General features: G+C 41.2%; 1 protein-coding gene across 1 annotated transcript in view; it reads right to left on the reverse strand.

Moving 5' to 3' along the window:
* The window catches only part of LOC126354084 (epidermal growth factor receptor substrate 15 homolog), a 149,376-nt gene that overhangs the window by 94,754 nt on the left and 33,409 nt on the right, over positions 1-21,213 (reverse strand). Inside the window, exons 2-3 of the mRNA XM_050003464.1 lie at positions 19,754-19,843; positions 9,149-9,323 (exon numbers count right to left, since the gene is read on the reverse strand). Coding sequence (XP_049859421.1) covers positions 9,149-9,323; positions 19,754-19,825 — 247 coding nt within the window. The 5' untranslated portion in view covers positions 19,826-19,843. The remainder of the gene's footprint in view (positions 1-9,148; positions 9,324-19,753; positions 19,844-21,213) is intronic.

The following is a 21,213-nucleotide window of genomic DNA, read 5'->3' on the forward strand; positions in this document are numbered from 1 at the left end:
TGCTCCCATGGATATATCACCTTTTTGAACATTTAATTCCAATTCTGTTTTTAACATATTATCAACTACTGACTCACGCTGTCCAACATGACTGTTAGCCGATGGCAAGCATTTATTCACAATCATATTGTACAATCAAGTGTGTCAATTTGCAAACAAATATATCTATTTACAAGTGCACCCACTATCCCCTGCTTCTGTAAAACATTTTATGACCTCTTCCTAACTTCCTACATTGCTCTCTACAAAGTGCCTACCATTTATGTCCATTATTACACTTCAACTATAGTTTTCCACCTTCTAATTATCAACCTCTGTTAACTTTTTTCAGTCACTCCTGTTGCCTCCCAACTGGTCAACCATAAATTCCTGCTCATTCTACCTCGACCAATTCCAAAAACTCTCCTTTGTCATTACAAAATGCTGAGTGCACATCCTTTTCCTGAAATTTTGTCTGGCATGTGTTATCCCTCCTAATTGGCTTAACATTAAAATTGGAATCTTGAGCTGTCAACCGTTCTACCACAAGCACATTCACATTTTCCAAATTATCAGTCCTTCACCCTCATAATCATACAGTCCAAGCACAAACCTTGCTCGATAGCCTCTACCACAACTTTATTGATATTATCACTGCAACGGAAACTCTTGCTCTTCAACAATTGGAACAGCATTCCCACCACGATCCAAGGAAGGCATTCCAGCTACTCTTGTCCATATGCCAGCATGTAATTACCTACACCAAAGAAAGAGCTTACCACTATGATCCAAGCTCCCCGTCATCCCCTCATAGCTCTCCAGCCATGCCCTGCTCAGTTATTACACCTTACATATCCCCTGCACAAAACACACTGCTCCTGAACATTCATTTCGTAACGCTGTTATCAATCTTTCTGGCAAAAGTAAGACCACTGCAGAAGTCTCAATAATCTCTAAAAGACCTCACCTTCATCCCAAAACCTATATTCTACCATGCAGGCCTTTGCAAAGGACCTACTTTCCTTTATTCATTCTCTGCAGTGGAAACATTTTTTTGCCATGCATCCCACTAACAACAGATAACCAAAACCCCACACAGAACTTTGTTTAAAACAGTTTCAAACTTTCTCCAACCATGATCTTCCACCCATTCAATCCATTCATCCCCTTGTTATCTTTCAGGAGTTCTTCACTTCTAACCTGCCTCACCTTCCCTTCCTAAACCCTTCCACAGTAAGTTGTCCTAATCCCTCTCCAGCAAGTCTAACATCAATTCTATGGAACACACAGCTACCTGTAACCTGAAAACCAACCCAGAACTTATCATCCTTCCCAGAGACAAACACTCCACCACAGTGGTCATGAAACATTGTCAATATGTTACTGACGACTCTGGAAGCTTTCCAACACCTCATCATAGAAACCTAATGACCATGATCTTATCCCAGAAGTCCAACAGGACCTCCAGGTCTTACGGCAGCCCCAAAACCTGACACCTGAATACATCTGCTTCATCACATGAACAACTTCCCACCTTGTCTCCCCTCCCCCTTTTACCTACTCCCAAAACCCAACCCCACAGGTCTCCCCACCGACTGTCCCATTGTGGCAGGGTACAACGCTTCACAGAACAAACCTCTGCTTTTGTTGATCAATATTACTTTAGCTTTGAATAGCTCAACCATATCCTTCATCAGGGCTTTGACTACCTTTCCTCATACCCTGACATGAGGGATATCCAACCCAAAATCCTACACACATAACCCAAAGTAGTGTTATGCTACCCACCCAACCTATGGAATATCCTTTTCCAACCCTACTTCCATCTTGGTACCCACTGGTCATTTCTTAGAGGTCAACCTGTGGTGTCACTGCCAGACACCACACTTGCTAGGTGGTAGCCTTTAAATCGGCTGCGGTCCGGTAGTATACGTCGAACCCGCATGTTGCCACTATCAGTAATTGCAGACCGAGCCCCGCCACACGGCAGGTCTAGAGAGACTTCCTAGCATGCCCCAGGTGTACAGCCGACTTTGCTAGTGATGGTTCACTGACAAAATCTACATCTACATCCATACTCTGCAAGCCACCTGACGATGTGTGGCGGAGGGTACCCTGAGTACCTCTATCGGTTCTCCCTTCTATTCCAGTCTCTTATTGTACGTGGAAAGAAGGATTGTCGGTATGCTTCTGTGTGGGCTCTAATCTCTCTGATTTTATCCTCATGGTCTCTTCGCGAGATATACGTAGGAGGGAGCAATATACTGCTTCACTCTTCGGTGAAGGTATGTTCTCGAAACTTTAACAAAAGCCCGTACCGAGCTACTCAGCGTCTCTCCTGCAGACTCTTCCACTGGAGTTTATCTATCATCTCCGTAACGCTTTCGCCATTACTAAATGATCCTGTAATGAAGCGCGCTGCTCTCTGTTGGATCTTCTCTATGTCTTCTATCAACCCTATCTGGTACGGATCCCACACTGTTGAGCAGTATTCAAGCAGTGGGCGAACAAGTGTACTGTAACCTACTTCCTTTGTTTTTGGATTGCATTTCCTTAGGATTCTTCCAATGAATTTCAGTCTGGCATCTGCTTTACTGACGATCAACTTAATATGATCATTCCATTTTAAATCACTCCGAATGCGTACTCCCAGATAATTTATGGAATTAACTGCTTCCAGTTGCTGACCTGCTATTTTGTAGCCAAATGATAAGGGATCTATCTTTCTGTGTATTCACAGCACATTGCACTTGTCTACATTGAGATTCAATTGCCATTCCCTGTACCATGCGTCAATTCGCTGCAGATCCTCCTGCATTTCAGTACAATTTTTCATTGTTGCAACCTCTCAATACACCACAGCATCATCTGCAAAAAGCCTCAGTGAACTTCCGATGTCATCCACCAGGTCATTTATGTATATTGTGAATAGCAACGGTCCTATGACACTCCCCTGCGGCACACCTGAAATCACTCTTACTTCGGAAAACTTCTCTCCATTGAGAATGACATGCTGCGTTCTGTTATGTAGGAACTCCTCAATCCAATCACACAATTGGTCTGATAGTCCATATGCTCTTACTTTGTTCGTTAAACGACTGTGGGGAACTGTGTCAAATGCCTTGCGGAAGTCAAGAAACATGGCATCTACCTGTGAACCCGTGTCTATGGCCCTCTGAGTCTCGTGGACAAATAGCGTGAGCTAGGTTTCACACGACCGTCTTTTTCGAAACCCATGCTGATTCCTACAGAGTAGATTTCTAGTCTCCAGAAAAGACATTATACTCGAACATAATACGTGTTCCAAAATTCTACAACTGATCGACGTTAGAGATATAGGTCTATAGTTCTGCACATCTGTTCGATGTCCCTTCTTGAAAACAAGGATGACCTGTGCCCTTTTCCAATCCTTTGGAATGCTTCGCTCTTCTAGAGACCTACGGTACACCGCTGCAAGAAGGGGGGCAAGTTCCTTCGCGTACTCTGTGTAAAATCGAACTGGTATCCCATCAGGTCCAGCGGTCTTTCCTCTTTTGAGCAATTTTAATTGTTTCTCTATCCCTCTGTCGTCTATTTCGATATCTACCATTTTGTCATCTGTGCGACAATCTAGAGAAGGAACTACAGTGCAGTCTTCCTCTGTGAAACAGCTTTGGAAGAAGACATTTAGTATTTCGGCCTTTAGTCTGTCATCCTCTGTTTCAGTACCATTTTGGTCACAGAGTGTCTGGACGTTTTGTTTTGTTCCACCTGCCGCTTTGACATAGGACCAAAATTTCTTAGGATTTTCTGCCAAGCCAGTACATAGAACTTTACTCTCGAATTCATTGAACGCCTCTCACATAGCCCTCCTCACACTACATTTCGCTTCACGTAATTTTTGTTTGTCTGCAAGGCTTTGGCTATGTTTATGTTTGCTGTGAAGTACCCTTTGCTTCCGCAGCAGTTTTCTAACTCGGTTGTTGTACCACGGTGGCTCTTTTCCATCTCTTACGATCTTGCTTGGCACATACTCATCTAACGCATATTGTACGACAGTTTTGAACTTTGTCCACTGATCCTCAACACTGTCTGTACTTGAGACAAAACTTTTGTGTTGAGCCATCAAGTACTCTGAAATCTGCTTTTTGTCACTTTTGCTAAACAGAAAAATCTTCCTACCTTTTTTAATATCTCTATTTATGGCTGAAATGATCGATGCAATAACCGCTTTATGATCACTGATTCCCTGTTCTGCATTAACTGATTCAAATAGTACGGGTCTGTTTGTCACCAGAAGGTCTAATATGTTATCGCCACGAGTCGTTTCTCTGTTTAACTGCTCAAGGTAGTTTTCAGATAAAGCACTTTAAAAAATTTCACTGGATTCTTTTTCCCTGCCGCCTGTTATGAATGTTTGAGTCTCCCAGTCTATATTCGGCAAATTAAAATCTCCACCCAGAAGTATAACATGGTGGGGAAATCTACTCGAAATATTTTCCAAATTATTCTTCAGGTGCTCAGTCACAGCCCGGAGGCCTATAGAGACATCCAATTACCATGTCTGAGCCTGCTTTAACCGTGACCTACACCCAAATCATTTCACAATTCGGATCTCCGTCAATTTCCTTCGATACTATTGCACTTCTTATCGCTATGAACACGCCTCCCCCTTCACTGTCCAGCCTATCTCTGCGGTATACATTCCAATCTGAGTTTAGGATTTCATTACTGTTTGCACCTGGTTTCAGACAACTTTCTGTCCCTAGTTCTATATGGGCGTTGTGACCGTTTATTAATGAGAGCAGCTCTGGGACCTTTCTATAGACGCTCCTGCAGTTTACTATTAGCACATTAATATTGTCATTCCCTGTTGCATTTTGCCTACTCCTACCTTGCCGCGTCTCAGGAGGTGTCTTGTCGGGCCTAGGGAGGGAATTCTCCAACCTAAAAAAACCCCATGTGCACTCCACACATACTCCACTACCCTTGTAGCCGCTTCTGGCGTGTAGTGCACGCCTGACCTATTCAGGGGGACCCTACATTTCTCCACCCGATAGCGTTGGTCGAGAAATTTGCACCCCAGCTCTCCGCAGAATCGTCTGAGCCTCTGGTTTAAGCCTTCCACTCGGCTCCAAACCAGAAGATCGCGATCGGTTCTGGGAACGATACTACAAATAGTTAGCTCTGATTCCATCCCACGAGCGAGGCTTTCCGCCTTCACCAATTCTGCCAACCGCCTGTACGAACTGAGGATGACCTCTGAACCCAGACAGCAGGAGTCATTGGTGCCGACATGAGCAACAATTTGCAGTCGGGTGCACCCAGTGCCTTCTATCATCGCTGATAGGGCCTCCTCCACATCTCGGATGAGACCCCCCCGGCAAGCAGACAGAGTGAACCCTGGCCTTCTTCCCCGACCTTTCCGCTATTTCCCTAAGGGGCCCCATCACCCGCCTAACATTGGAGCTCCCAATAACTAATAAATCCCTCCCCCCGTGTGCCTGCTCGGACCATGCTGAAGGAGCAGCCACATGTCCACTCACAGGCAGAGCAAGCGATGCCACACGGCCAGCCTCCACATTTACCCTGCGCCTCGTGCGCCGCGAACGCTGCTGAACCCACCACTCCCCTTGGGGAGAGGGTGGCCCAACCGCGCCCGGTACCCGCGAAGATGTCTCGACAGCAGGGACAGTGGGTGAAGCATGTAACACCTGGGGTGTACCTTGCGACGCACCAGACTCCCCACTGCCACTACACTCTGAGGCAGCAGCCTGAAGACGGCTGACCGTGGCCATTAACACGCTTAGCTGTTCGCGAAGAGTGGCCAGCTCCTCCTGCGTCCGTACACGCTCTCATTTGCAGAGACGATAGTTAGCATAGCCTTCAGCTACGTCATTTGCTACGACCTAGCAAGGCACCGTTATCATTTACTATTGATACTGTGAATCACGTAATGTCAAGAGCGACGTTCACCATTAATGGATTAGTTAAGTATTCCACCTGCTACATCCATTTTTCTAAAGTTTAATTTCCTTTTTCTGTTCCAGACCTCATGCCAGCCTGCGTGAGCAAAAACGCGTGCCTTTCGGCCTCCTCTAGTAGCACGGTGTTGGCTCTCCTGCCTACCACTACACAACCCACATGCAAGATGTGTCCCATACACCCACTCATTCACCACCACCTACCACAGTCCAGTCACTGGCATCTCCTACAATAAAAGGCATGGCCAAAATGGCATGGCCATATGTGGAGGCAAATATGTTACCATGTGTGGAGGCAAATGTGTTACATATCAGCTGTGCTGCAACTGCTGTACAACATTCTATGTGAGCATGGCATGTAACCAACAGTCTACTCACATGAACTACCACCACCAAACTGTGGCAAACCTCAAACTTGACCATCCAGTTGCCAAACATGATGTGCAACACAACACTAATTGCTTCAATAACTGCTTCACTACACAGCTCATCTGGATACACTCTTCCAGCAAAAATTTTGCTCAACTATATTGGTGGAAATCATCTCTCCAGCATATCCTGGCCTAGACCTTCACAATCTGCTTAGCCTAAACCTCCACTATACTGGTTACCCCTGCCTTTTCTCTTCTCTAATGAGTCAACAGCACTCCTTCTCTGTCCAGATTGTGTACTGCCTTCTCCCACCACTCCTCCACACACACACACACACACACACACACACACACACACACACACCTGCCCCCTTCATGTGGCCATATTCTCTCTCTCTCTCTCTCTCTCTCTCTCTCTCTCTCTCTCTCTCTCTCTCTCTCTCTCTCCCCCTCTCCACCCCCCCTCCCACCTTCCTTCCCTATCTCCCCGCCCCCTCCTTTCTGATCTCTCTCCCTTTCTCTCTGGGAAATGTTTTCAGGTTACAGAAGGTTCCATAGGAGTGATGTTGGTCTCACTCAGAAGAGATGTAGGAAAGGAAGGTGAGGCACGTTACAAGTGAGCAATTCCTGAAAGGGTAAAAGGTTTAGTTTATAATCTGTATACATTAAACCTAATTCTAAAATGGATGGTTACCTACACATGTCTAGGACAAAAATTAATTAATTCATACAATTATTCACACATGTTCTATTGAACCTATCCTGAGATAAAACTATCAGAGGTATGGAGAAAGCCACAGAGATGTAACTGTTGCTAAATTGTTTCTAAACTACAGCAAAAGCTACCTTTTGTTAAAAATAAATTGCTTGCTTTTAATTACATTACCTGTATTCTACTTGAAAAGATTGCACATTACAATCTTACAAAACGAAAACTCACTACAATACTTTGGAAAGAGACTGCCACTTTCCAGTTACACTACTCAAACAGTCCCATCTGTTATCACATACAAAATAATTGTGAGACATCTGGTATCATTTGATATACAACAGTGAACACGCTGTACATTAATGGAGGCTTATTTAAATCAACATTGTTTCCTAAAGTATATAAGATAATGGGATCAGTAAAAGGTACACTTTAAAGTGCATTTAAATGGACCATAAAAACTGCATACTGTCAACACAAATTACAGCAACATGTTAAGTAACATTGGCAATATTACAACCACTTGCTGACAATGTTTGTGTCAATACATACATGGACAAGAAGTGTTTCCATGGCCACAGTATTGCCACAAAATAGATAAAATTAAACTAGTGCAATTGAGAGTTGCTTTCCTGCTCCACAAGAAAAGAAAGTTAGAAATAAAAAGCAAAACCAAACATTGTAGAGGCTTTTTTTTTAATTTAGGGAGCTGCTACCAAAACTGTAATTCATGTACTGATACTGGATACATATATTTTTCTAGAAAAAGCATTTATCTAAGAGTTAGCGAGACCAGGGACTGTATATGAGGTCTGTTCAAAAATTTCCGGAACATTCATAACTTTGCGACAATGGTGTGTTGGAGCGAAAGGCAGTTGGCATCCATCCACACACTCCTGTGTTTATTGTTTAACTGCCGGAAGTTTCATTGTTATATGTCTGTTAGCTATTGTTCTGTGCTGTATTGAGTAGAATGTTGTGTCGCACAATTAGTGAATTTCGAGATAGCAGAATTAGAGGAGCAATGCATTTGCATTAGATTTTGCATGAAATTCGAGAAAACCTTTACAGAGACACAACAAATTATGCAGGAAGCCTACGGTCATAATTGCTTAAGCTGTCTCAGTGTTACAAATGGTTCATAGGGTTTAAAAATGGCTGGACAGAAGTTAAAGATGACCCTCATTCAGGACACAGAAGTTTTGAATGCAGATTGGCATGTGACTGTGAACTGATAGGGGACACCTCTAAGAGTACCATGGACAAGAGTTTGACAGACAATTTGAAAGATCACAAAGTGTTTGCCAGGTGGGTGCTGCAGATGCCCACTGATGAACACAGAAGTAAGTGCATCAAAAGTGCTCAGAAGTTGCCGTGCTGTTACCAGGAAGAGGGTGAGGAGTTTCTGGATTCAACTATAACTGGGGACACAACTTGGATCCAGTACTTCATGCTAGAGACTAAGGAACTATCAAAACAATGGTGAGGTTCTGGTTCTCCAAATGTCAAGAAGTTCAAGCAAACACCATCAACAGGGAGGGTGATGGCTTTAGTATTCTGGGATAAGAAAGGCATTCTGCTGATCAATCACCTCGAAAGAGCTACTGTGAGACACTAACAAAGCTACACTGGGTAGTACAGAGCAAAAGGAGGGGTCGGCTGATAAAGGGAGTTCATTTGCACCATGGCAGCATCCGCCATCACGTCACCAGGACCACGACAGATCTCATCGCCAAAGTCGGGTAGAAAATGATTGACCATCCTCCATACAGTCCTGATTTGGCTCTCAGTGACTACTATGCTTTCCTCAACTTGAAACAACACTTTGGGGGAATGAAATTCTCTAGCGATGAAAATTGAAGGCAGCTGTCCATTCCTTCCTGCATGAGTTGGTGGGAGAGTGGTACAACACAGGTATGAAAAAGGTTGCAGAGCATCTCCAAAAATACATCAGTTGTGATGGAGACAACACTGAAACATAGCTAAAAGCCCAAGCTTTCATAATCTGTAATAAAATGATGTTTACTGTGTGAAAAAGCACTGAAGATCTTAATTTATGGACAACCTATGTACATATTTAGCACTTTATTTATCTTAGGTAATAATAGTCACCAAAGTCAATTAACCTTTTACAGACAGAAGCTTGTTGATGGAATCCTGCTGCATTGCTAGCAAATGTCTGCTCTCAGCCAGTTTTGTTCGTTCCGCTTTCTCAGCAGCACGGCACTCGTGCAGCTCCTTTTGCAGTTGATCCATCATCTTCTCCATTTTTGCTTGCTGTTTTTGTGCTTCATGGCAAAACTACATAATTTCAACAAAGAACTGGTATAGATTACAATATCTTTAAAAAATTTTAAGGTACTCACTATATAATACAAGTAACTACACATAATTTTGCCCATATTCACAAAAAGGGTCCAGGCTGTGTGTCCCAACAGGAAACAGATATGAGACTCACCAGTCTTTTAAGCTACTTTGTTTATTCACACATCCAGACAAACAAAAATGTACTCATTGCTGAGGAACACAAGGGCTTTACGAGGAAGGTTTTCGGTCAAGGCTTCAATATCTTTTTTCATAAGCACCATGACAAGAATTTAGTGTGCATACCATTGCCAGCTTTTATGGATGATATTTCAAGATTTCATGAAGAATTCATCACAGTGTATGGTCAGAAACTGCAAGAGGAACTGCATGTTTGTGGGCAGATCGCAGGGAGAATTCAATACCGCCAGGCTTCCTTTCTTGACGTTTTCTGGTGTAATTGTGGGTCCTGAAGGCCCTGTTTCTTTTTCAGCACACTATTGGCATCCATAAATGTGTCCACCCAAGTAACAATCAATTTTGAATCAGGAACATGACCTGCAGGCACGATATTAAAGTGTTCTCTGAATGCATGGTGGGTTGTCATGAGTGAACGCCCTCTGGAAAAGCAAGTCACCAATTAAAGATTAAAGGGGGGGGGGGGGGGGGAGATGCTTCATATCTGTCTTGGGACTGAGAAATTGGAATCCTGAGATGATTGTGGCCACTGGCAGCACATGTCTTATTTATAATGTATCTCACCATCAGCAGACAAAGGCATTTCAGACTGTGCTGTGCTTTGCTGTCCAATACTGCTAACACTGTTCTCTGCTGCAACTGGCTGTTTTGGACACTATCTTGCTTTCCCCACCCCTCACCACCACCACTTATTTCCTCAGAGTGTTTGACTGGATACTGGCTTGATTACGTGCTCTAAACAGAAACTGATAAGTTATTCTCCCTGTGTCTGCCTATTCAGATTTCCTACCATTCTCTGTTGTACTCATTAATTTCCTTCTTAAATGTAGCTCTTGTGCACAATAACTTTGCCACCTTTCCACAATCACCCTTGCTTGCTGTACACCTAGTATCTTTCTGCCATCTTCCACTCCATGACCCGCACTAGTGGTGAGGAAAATGTTGCTGGTAAACTGATGCTTTTCACTGGTGGTTATTTACTCATATTGTGCAGTTTCTCACTCACGCCTAATATCATGTAGGGCCCCCGCAAGCATGCATAAGTGCCACAACATGACATGGCAAAGGACTCGACTAATATCTGCAGTAGCGCTGGAGGTAACTGACACCATGAATCCTGCAGGGCTGTCCATCAATCTGTAAGAGTATGAGGGGGTGTAGATCTCTTCTGCATGGCATCCACGATATGCTCAATAATGTTTGTGTCTGGAGAGTTTGGTGCCAGCGGCAGTGTTTAAAACCAGAAGAGTGTCCCTGGAGCAACTCTGTAGCAATTCTGGATGTGTGGGGTGTCGCATTATCCTCTTGGAATTGCCCAAGTCCATTGGAATGCAAAATGGACATGAATGGATCCAGGTGATCAGACGTAATGCTTACATATGTGTCACCTTTCAGAGTCGTATCTAGATGTATCAGGGATCCCATATCATTCCAACTGTACACGCCCCAAACAATTACAAAGCCTCCACCAGCTTGAACAGTCCCCTGCTGACATGCAGGATCCATGGATTCATGAGGAGGTCTCCATATCCGTACACGTCCATCCACTCAATACAATTTTAAATGAGACTCGTCCGACCAGGCAATATGTTTCCAGTCATCAACAGTACAATGTCAGTGTTGATGGACACAGGCATGTTGTGAAGCTTTGTGTCATCCGGCCATCAAAGCACATATAGATGTTGGTTTGTTGAATGGTTCACACACTAACACTTGTTTATGGCCCAGCATTGAAATGTGCAGCAATTTGCAGAAGGGCTGCACTTCTGTCATGCTGAACTATTCTCTTCAGTTGTCCTTGGTCCTGTTCTTGCAGGCTATTTTTGTGGCTACTGTGATGTCAGAGATTTGATGTTTTATCAGATTCTTGATATTCATGGTGCACTTGTGAAATGATTGTACGAGAAAATCCCCACTTCATCACTACTCCATAGATCTGTGTCCCATAGCTCGTGCACTGATTATAACACCACATTCAAATTCACTTAAATCTTGATAACTTGCCATTGTAGCAGCAGTAACCAATCTCACAACTGCGCCAGAAACTTGTTGTCTTATATAGTCATTGCTGACCAGAGTGCTATATTCTGCCTGTTTACCAGGTGTACCAGTATGAAATGAGCATTTTTTTGTGAAACTGAAACATTAATTTTGAATTGAAAGTAAAAACATTTTATTCAAAGTACTGAATATTGCTTTCTATACATTTTGACCACCTTTCTGGCAATTTGTGGACACCATGGCAATGGAAATGTTCGTCTTTTGAAGCAAACCAGCCAGACACCCAATTTTCGACTTCTTCGTAGGAATCGAAGTGTTCCTCAGCCAGTGCATGTCCCATTGATGAAAACAAATGGTAGTCGGAAAGGGCCAGGTCTGGTGAATACAGCAGGTGGGGTAGCAGCTCCCAGCCAAGTGTTTTGATTGTATCCTGAACCAGTTTTGCTTCGTGTGCAGGTGCATTGTCGTGTAAAAAAATTACTTTGCCATGTCTTCTGGCCCATTCTTGTCTTTTTTTGATCAATGCATAGATCAAATTGATCATTTGTTGTTTTTAGCGATTAGTATTCACAGTTTCATCAGGTTTTAGAAGCTCATAATACATCACACCTTTCTTACCCCACCAAACACAGAGCATCGTCTTCTTGCCAAATCGATCTGGTTTTGCAGTGGATGTTGATGGTTGTCCCAGATTAACCCATGATTTTTCCCATTTAGGATTCTTAAAATAAATCCATTTTTCATCGCCAGTAACAATTCGATGCAAAACTGATTTTCTTTCATGTCTTTGAGGTAAAATTTGACAAATGGTTTTTCGGTTTTCAATCTGTCTTTCATTCAATTCATGTGGGACCCATTTTCCACACTTTTTGATCCTTCCCATAGCTTTCAAACGGTCAGAAATTGTTTGTTGTGCAACATTTAGCATTTCTGCCATTTGCTTCTGATTCAAAGTATCATCTTCATCCAATATTACTTGCAATTCAGCATATTCAAACGTTTTTGGTGGTCTTCCACGTTCTTCATTTCTCACATCAATATCATTATTTCTGAACCATTAAAACAATCGTTTGCATGTTGCTTCTGAAAGAGCATGATCACCATATGCCCCGAAAAGCATTCGATGCAACTCTGCAGCTCATTTTTTTTCTTCTTCTTCTTCTTCTTCTTCTTCTTCTCTCTTTTTCTCTTCCCCCCCCCCCCCCCTCAAATGAAAACAAAAAATTAATGCTTTCCGCAAATCATCACTTTCTGGTACAAAATTCGACATTGTTAACATGATGAAAACATATGATGTTGTTTGTTACATGACTTGATGTATACTAAATATCTTTAATAGATGTCATACCAACCACACAAAAAAAATTAAGGCTCGTTCACAACAAATGTTGCCTATCGACACATTTGTATCTTAACGATCATTTCAGACCAGTACACCTGGTACATTTCTCTGTATTTGAATACACATGCCTATAGCAGTTTCTTTCGCACTTCAGTGTATATCAACACCACAAAACTCTTAAGTTACACAGAGACCCCTTGGTGATGTTCTTCATTATTTTCTTGCTGGTGCAATTCAGTTTTGTTTATCTTTGAAGCTGTTAAAGAGGCACCTGAAACAATCCACTGTGTCAGTCTGCTGGACATGGTAGTCCACTAAAGTTATCAGATGTATCATCACCTATGTAATAATTGCGACAATGAAGTATTTGTCATTTGAGGTGCTGACAATATGCAGCATATGATTTATCACATCCTTGGTGGCCTTTAATTACTCAGGGTGACTGATGCCAGCTGACTGCTAGCTGTCCGTGATCTCTTGGGCAGCTGAAGAGGAGCTTTTCTTATATTTTAGTCAGAACATTTATCAAGCAAATTGGCCTGCAACAATTTGGCTCTCTCAAAATTCTTGATTTTAGAGCTATCAGTGTAAGTGATGATATCAACATGATACTCCTTAAGAACAGATGCCATGAAGTCATGAGGAAGAGGGGGTGGGGAGCAATTGAAACATAAGGAGCACATTCTAAGAGAGTAAGGAAGAGATTCCGGTGGGAGGCCTCAAGGTGCATTTGAATAGGTAATCCAACCTGAGAGCAGATGCCCCTTGTATGTAAAAAGGACTCGATAATTTGCATTATTAGGAAAGAGTCAGATAGTGGTTGGTTAAGTAAATTAGAGTTGGTATAGTCAGAACTGAATAGGTAAGATCCCCACTTTGGCAAAAGGACCATCTACAGGACTAGTCATGATGGCACACATGGCCAGTCTTACACCCTGATGACAGACTGAGTTCAATAACTTCAAAACTTAATGTAATGTTGAGCCAAAAGCCTGTGAACCACAATCCAATTGAAAACCTGGCAAACTTAATCCAATCGAGAAAAAACCAAGGCCCAGTAAGCATGCAATAGTGTAATGTGACCCACACCCCAAGTAATGTGGGCAAGGAAGCAGAGAGCGTTAAGCTTTCACATGCATATGTTTAGCTGACAAATGTGGTGCAGCTATGTCAGCTTTTTACAGAAGGGTAGTCAAAAAAATCAAGACTGTGCAGTAACTTCCAATTGCCTGTGTACCCAAGTAGAGTTTTCTAGAGTTCTGGGTCAGGATGGAATGTGGTATACAATGACAGAAATGTAAGACTCACATTTTTGCTGGAGAGAACTGGAAGCCGTGGGAAAGCGCTACAGACTGAGAGAGATACCAAACACAAAAGTCATCAATGTAGCAGCGCAGGGGTCACTACTTGCCTGATGAAGGTCACCAGTGTGCCGATGGCAATGAGGAAAAATATCACACTTAGTGTTGACCCTGCTGGGCACTGTTCCCCTGGACCTTTGGGCAGCTGAGTTATGTATCAACTCCAACCTGAAAGAACCAGTAGGATGAAAATTGGTAGGGAAGATAGAAATCCACAGTCATGGAGGGTTGAGGATAAGTAAAATGTGATGGAATCAAGTGGTGTATGCCTTATTGAGGTCAAAAAGGACTACAAATGAGGTGTTGGATTTTATAAAATGTCTTACAGATTGCTGTTTCTAATCTAACAAGCTGGTCAGTTGTGGACTGGCCCTCCTGGAAGCCACAATGATGGTGTGACAAAGGGCCTCTGATTCAAGAACCCATCAAGCTATTTGCAAAACACATTGGTCAGGCTAATCAGTCTGTAGCTATCTATGAACATACAGTTTTGCCTGGTTTAAGGATTGGAATGAGGATACTATCTCACCAATGCAAAGGGAAACACCTTCTAGCTAAATATGGTTGAAGACCCTGGGTAGATGGAGTCTGAGTAACATTCAGATGTTTGATTATCTGATTACGAATTCAATCAAGGCCTGCAGCTGAACTGTGTGATGAGTCAAGAGCTAGAAGCAGTTTCCAATCAGTGAAAGGAGCATTATGTAACTCAGCATGATGGAGGGTAAAGAATAAAGAGATGTCTTCAACTTGTCTTCTACACATTCAAAAGGTAGCCAAGTAAGGAGAGAATGCTGACACTGTTGCAAAGTGTGTTGCAAGGTGTTCAGCAAGAACCGACACCTTGGTAGAAATACTTGATCTTTGGCCATGCAGTACACTGTGGAACTTGGTCCTGGCATGAAGAGGAATACATTCTCACAGAGGAAACATAGTGCTCTCAGCATTCCTTCTTACTGTGTTTAATTAGATAAGGAGTCTTGGTATAGAGCTGCTTAAAAGCAATGAGGATGGTCTGTGAGGAATGTCACTTGAGACACTGCAGGGCCACTAACAAACCTTAATAGCTGTTGCAATGCCTTTAGTCATTATGAAACCACCCGGCAGTGGAGGAGGCCTGTTGGGAATTGGCTTTTAAGCACGTATATGAGTTTATGCAGTTACTGCGCACAGATGATCTTTATCACTGCACATGGTAGATGCAATTTAAGGCAGTCTTCTCCTGTTGGTCCAAACTACAGAAAAACTGTTGAGCACTGGAAGAATGATAATGATCTTCTCAAGAAACACTATTCAAGAACGAGAAATATTCAAGACAAATAGTGAAAAGATTTTACTGCTTTCATCATACATCTCATGGAAGGTCCATATGTACAATATAAGAGATATCACAACAAATATGGAAGTACGCTGACTGTCATTTTTTGTATACAGTAAGATCACACTAATCTGACAATTGATGGCCTAGCAGAACCAATAGCCTGGCATGTCTCAGAAATTTTCCCTTAGTTTTAGCTGGGCATTGTTGGCAGTACAGTTGAATGCCTTTGAAAAACATTGGAATCGTTCAGCATGGCACCTCATCATTGACAACAGTCTGCCTCACTGAGAAATTATATACTCATCAAGATAAGCCAGTTGTTTTGTTAGCTTTGCAGTAAGATCAATAACTCTGCATTCCCTAGATATAAATTTACAGTACTAAATTTACATCAGTGCTGTGCAGTTTTATTTAATAGTTATTTAATACAATCAGTGCACTGTATCAATATTCAGTTACTTGTACAACTGTCAAACAGACTAGAGCACAGTAAATAGTTCATACATACTGTGAGTATATTTTCCAAACAGAGCAAAGGTGCACCTAAATGGGAAAATGCAAACACATGAGCACATGACATCGACAATCCACCAAAAACTGGACATCATAAGATGATTGGAAAAATGTGACAACTCAATCAACATTATGAAAAGGAGATTGCTACTCACTGTAAAGATGATACACTGAGTTGCAAACAGGCACAACAAAACCGGCTGTTACACAACGAATTTTCAGCCAAAGCCATCTTCAGGAAAAAAACACACATATACATTCTCACAAGCAATCATACCTCACACACATAAGCACTATCGATGGGCACAACATAAGCGCATGAGTTATGCCTGCTTGTGTGAATGTCTGTGAATGTTCTTTTCTGAAGAAGCTCGGTATGTAACTGCCTTTTACAGCACTTGCCTGCAGTTCAACGTGTCATCTTTATGGCAAGTAGCAATCTATTCTTTTCATAATACTGTTGGTATTCCAATTTGCACTTTCCACTGTTTGAATTTAATATTCCATCTTCAACTATATACAATATAGTTTTAGACCATGTTTTTACAAATAACCTTGATAATCTGGCAATATTCTGAAAGGATAGAATACTACTCACCATAGAAAGGAAATATTTCATTACAGACGTGCACAACAAAAAAATGCTATACACTTAGCTTTTGGCCAGAAGGCCTCCTTCTGAACTAGGAAACAACCATAAATTCACACAAGCAGATCTTACACACCTATAACCACTGTCTCTGGCCACTAAGGCCGGACAGTGAATAGCAACAGCATCTCTTGGGAGAAACAATCTGGCATGGATAGGGTGGAAGTTAAAGAGGAGGCTGGGATGGGGTACAGGAGGGATAGCAGGGTAGTGGTGGGTGAAGGTGTAATGCTGCTTGTGGGAGTGTACAAGGATGTGATGAGGACAGGCTAGGGCTGCTAGGTGCAGTCAAGAGGTTTGAGAGGAGAGGGGGAGGGGAGGAGAGAGGAGGGGGGGAGGAATAAATATGGTGGGTGAGGTGGTAAAATAAAATATTATGTATTGCTAGGGTGGGAGCAGGGAAAGGGATAGGTAGGTGAAGGACAAGATTAGTGAAGCCCTTTCCATTAGCTTGATAATTTGGCATATTTGATATGCTGGCACCGACAGATACTGGATCTTCTATGACTATCAAAGGCCCTACTGTAGGTACTTTGTGAATGGAAAATAAAAGGAAAGAACAAATAATGGTACAAAGTATCCTTCATTTTGTAACTGGAACCTTGGTATGTTCACTGAAAATGTTAACAAGAAAATATTTCAGGATGGCTGAATTTATCAGTTTAGTTCAAGCAGAGGATAAATGTAGCCAAAGGGCTGTTAGAGCATCAATTGCATCAGGTGTTAAGGAAATGTTCAGAAAGATATCAAAACATTACTGCTTAAAGTACAACAACAAACAGCTTAATGATTACCTGACAGCAAGCTTCAAACATTCATCATAGAGGCTGGAAATATGGAATCTTTATAGGCAGCATTCAAGGCTATTGTGCAGTACACTTTAGAGATGTATGTGCAAAGCAAGGTTGTGAAGTGTGAGAAACACCCCCCATTGTTCAATAGCCAACTTAAAAGCTGTTAAAAAACAAAGAGACCTTCACCACATAAACAAAGCCTCCCAAAAAGTTTTTGATAAATTAAGAAATAAAATTCTATCCAATGATTATTCTAAAAGGCTTTATTCTTACATAAAATCAGTAAACTCATCAAAAGCATTTACACAATCATTCAGTGACCTTTCTGGCACAAAGAATAACTAAACAATACCAAAATACTGAATTTCAAGTTCTGAAATTGTTCACTGAAAAAGACCATAGAACAGTTCTTACTTTTAATTGTATGAATGCCAAAATTGCACATACTTAAATAAGTGGAACAGACAATCAACTAAAATTCTTGAGTGAAGGAAAGCTCACTGGACTTGATGGAATACTTGAGGCAATGAAGGATTTCAAATGACTGTGCAAAGAGACATGTCATAGCTGTTTTCAAGGAGGGCCATCAGACAAATGTACGTAAATGTAAGTCTATACTGCTGATGCCAATCTGTTGTGGAACTATGAAACGTATTTTAGACTTTCATATTGTGATGGCTTTGGAGACCAAAAATCTCATGTGTAGGATTCCACAAACCATTACCTAGTGAAACTGAGATTGATCTATTCACAGTTTAATCAAGAAGATAATAGATAATGGTGACAAGGGTGATGCACTTTTCCTTGACTTCTAGTAGCCACTGAACACAATTTTGTACTCTTGCCTAGTGAACAGAATATGGGATCATGGAACATTGGACCAGATTTGTTACTGTATTAAGGACTTCCCAGCCAATAAAATTTAGGGAGAACTTGCTGGTTGTAAAACTAGTTTTAGGCATATCACAAGAGTGTGTTCACTATGTATATTAACAATATGGAATATAATTTTGTAATATCGATGGGGCAGCAAATAATGCTGTGGTACTTGGGGAACCCACAACACATGAAAACTGTAGTGAAATGCAGGAAGACCACCAAAGAATCACTGTTGCATACAAGAACTGGCTTTTGTGAGCATTAACAGATCATTTTAACAAAGAAAACGCAAAGAAAAGCATGGTCATGTGTTTAGTAAGTATACACAGCATCACCAAGTTTCTCATCCAACTCAAGTGGGAGATGCTACAAGAGGGGCATCCTGCAACACTTAGAGATTCACTCCGAAAATTCCTAGAACACATGGTCCAAGAAGAATCAAAGAAAATTATACTGTCTGTCACAAATGTCTTGCGAAATAATTATGGTGGCAAACTCATGAAATTGAGGCTCATATGGAGGCTTACCAACTGTTATTCCCTTCATGTAGAATTGGCAAAATGGAAGAGGGAAGTGGAGAAATAATATTGGTATTCATACTATCCTCAACCATTCTACTTAAGATAGCCTGTGGGCAATTTAATTTATTGAAATACTGTGACATGCAAGGTGGAGATTATGCCCAAAAACAAGGGTAACTGATGTACATACTTCTACAACTAATGTTCCAGTTTAAATTGATTTCAGCAATTTGGAATTCAGTAAGATTCTAATACTCAGTGGTGAAATATGTGCCCATATATGTTGCATTCCTCAGTGATTACAGCTGTAACACATATAAAACTAGAAGCTTACAACTTGCTGAAATAAGAAACATTTGTCGTTCAAGCATCTTCCATTTATGGAAGCAAATGAATTTACTTCTGTCCACACACTACGAATGTAAATAAGTAACAAAGTGATTATTGTTTTAATAATATTTACAACATTAAAAGAACAGACATGCTAGCAACATTTCAACACAGCTACAAGTACTTCCGGTACTGTTTCCCATGTTCAGGCAAAGTTTTCACTTCAGTTTCAGCTCAGTGTACTTTGTTGCTTAGAGAGAGATTTCCAGCAACTAACAGAATCATTTTACATGTGACAGAATGATGCTTCTTTTTCCTGCATTTTTTTAATTAATTATGACACACAAAATGTTTGTGTTACTTTTTTTTCAGTTATTTCAAGATGCTCCCTTTTTCCCCTTTATTTCAGTTTTGGGGCACACAGTTTAATAGTAATACAACACAACAGTCTACTACAAAATACATATAATGTTTGTATGATTAACGAATGCCCACAAAAGAGAAATAATTGTAATTACCTCCTTCAGATGAATGAAATTATTTAATACAGTCTGCAGATCACTACTAAGTTCCACTACTTTTTCTGTCATACCACGAGAAAATAACCCCTAAAACAAAACAAACATCATGTCATCTTATAAATAAAAATTTCAGTAAAAACAGATGAAAATGTTCAGTCCTTTAAAAACAACATTTTTTTCAGATAAACGTTTGCAGTTCAAATTATAAACTGACAAATGGAAAAAGAAACGTAGCACTCATTAAATTAGCCAAGAAAGACAGCATGAATATAGTTAATTATATCGATAAAACTTCAACTGGGAGAATTAATAAATTATAAGAAGGAAATTGTGGCAAAATGTGTAGTGCTGTGATACATGCAACTGAGAATTAGGACAAAAAAAGGTCATGTTGTTACAACTAACTTGTGCCTACCACACATCATAGGTATGACAACCACTAAACTGGATGGTGCATGAATGGGCAGAGAAGAACTGTCTACCTTGTGGTGCCCAGTACCCATTTGCTGAACAAGCTCAACAGCATGACTAAAGGGACCTGAGTGCTAACTAATCTTACAGACTATTTGGATTCTCCTATATGATACTAGTTTCCCTGAATTCCATAGATGGGAACTTGGCCTACAACACATTCTTGCAACCCGACACCCTCCTGGATTTTCTCTCTGTTCACATCCTGCTTCTTTATTATTATTTTTTTTTTATAAAAAATTATTAAAACTCTTTTTTCTGTCAAAATTCATAATTGCACTATTCTTCACTCTTACCAATAATCTGTACTTCTCACATGATTCTTGTCACCTCTGGCCTCTAAAGCTAAGCACCAGGGCTCAATGGAATCCCTAACAGACTCTATACCAAATTTGCAGCCGAGTTAGCCCCTCTTTCAACCACAATCTCCCACACTGCCAAGCAGTAGAAGACATCACACGTCACACTCGTCTACAAGAAGGTTAGCAGAAGCGATCCACAAAACTACCGCCAATATCCTTGACACTCATTGTTCCAGAATCTTGGAAACTATCCTGATGTCAAATGTAATAATAGTCTATGGTTCTCTGAAGGATGTTCACCAGACATACACAGAGAGGAGAATCCAACCGAGTACAAATTAATAACACGTCAAATGTCAAAATTTTAACTGTTAAGTGCCAAGTCATTCGAAACTAAGTAGCTGAATTTACTGCCTTCCAGGAAAGCTGTCATGTTCAAATTACACTTGAGACAGAGTACTGCAAGAAAGACAAAGTAGAAAACTCCAAACTATATCAGAAGGCATGGAACGTATATCAAAAAGATGGGTTAAATGGCACTGGGGGGAGGAGGGGGTGGGGGGCGGGGAGAATTCATTGCAGATGTCAAAATTATTCTGCCTATTAAGGTCTAAATGAGTCTGAGAAGTTATCTGCATGTAAGTAACCAGCCTGGATAACTCTAGTTAATCATCAGCTGTTTTT

The sequence above is a fragment of the Schistocerca gregaria genome, chromosome 3 (assembly GCF_023897955.1).
Source record: "Schistocerca gregaria isolate iqSchGreg1 chromosome 3, iqSchGreg1.2, whole genome shotgun sequence".
Classification (NCBI taxonomy): domain Eukaryota; kingdom Metazoa; phylum Arthropoda; class Insecta; order Orthoptera; family Acrididae; genus Schistocerca; species Schistocerca gregaria.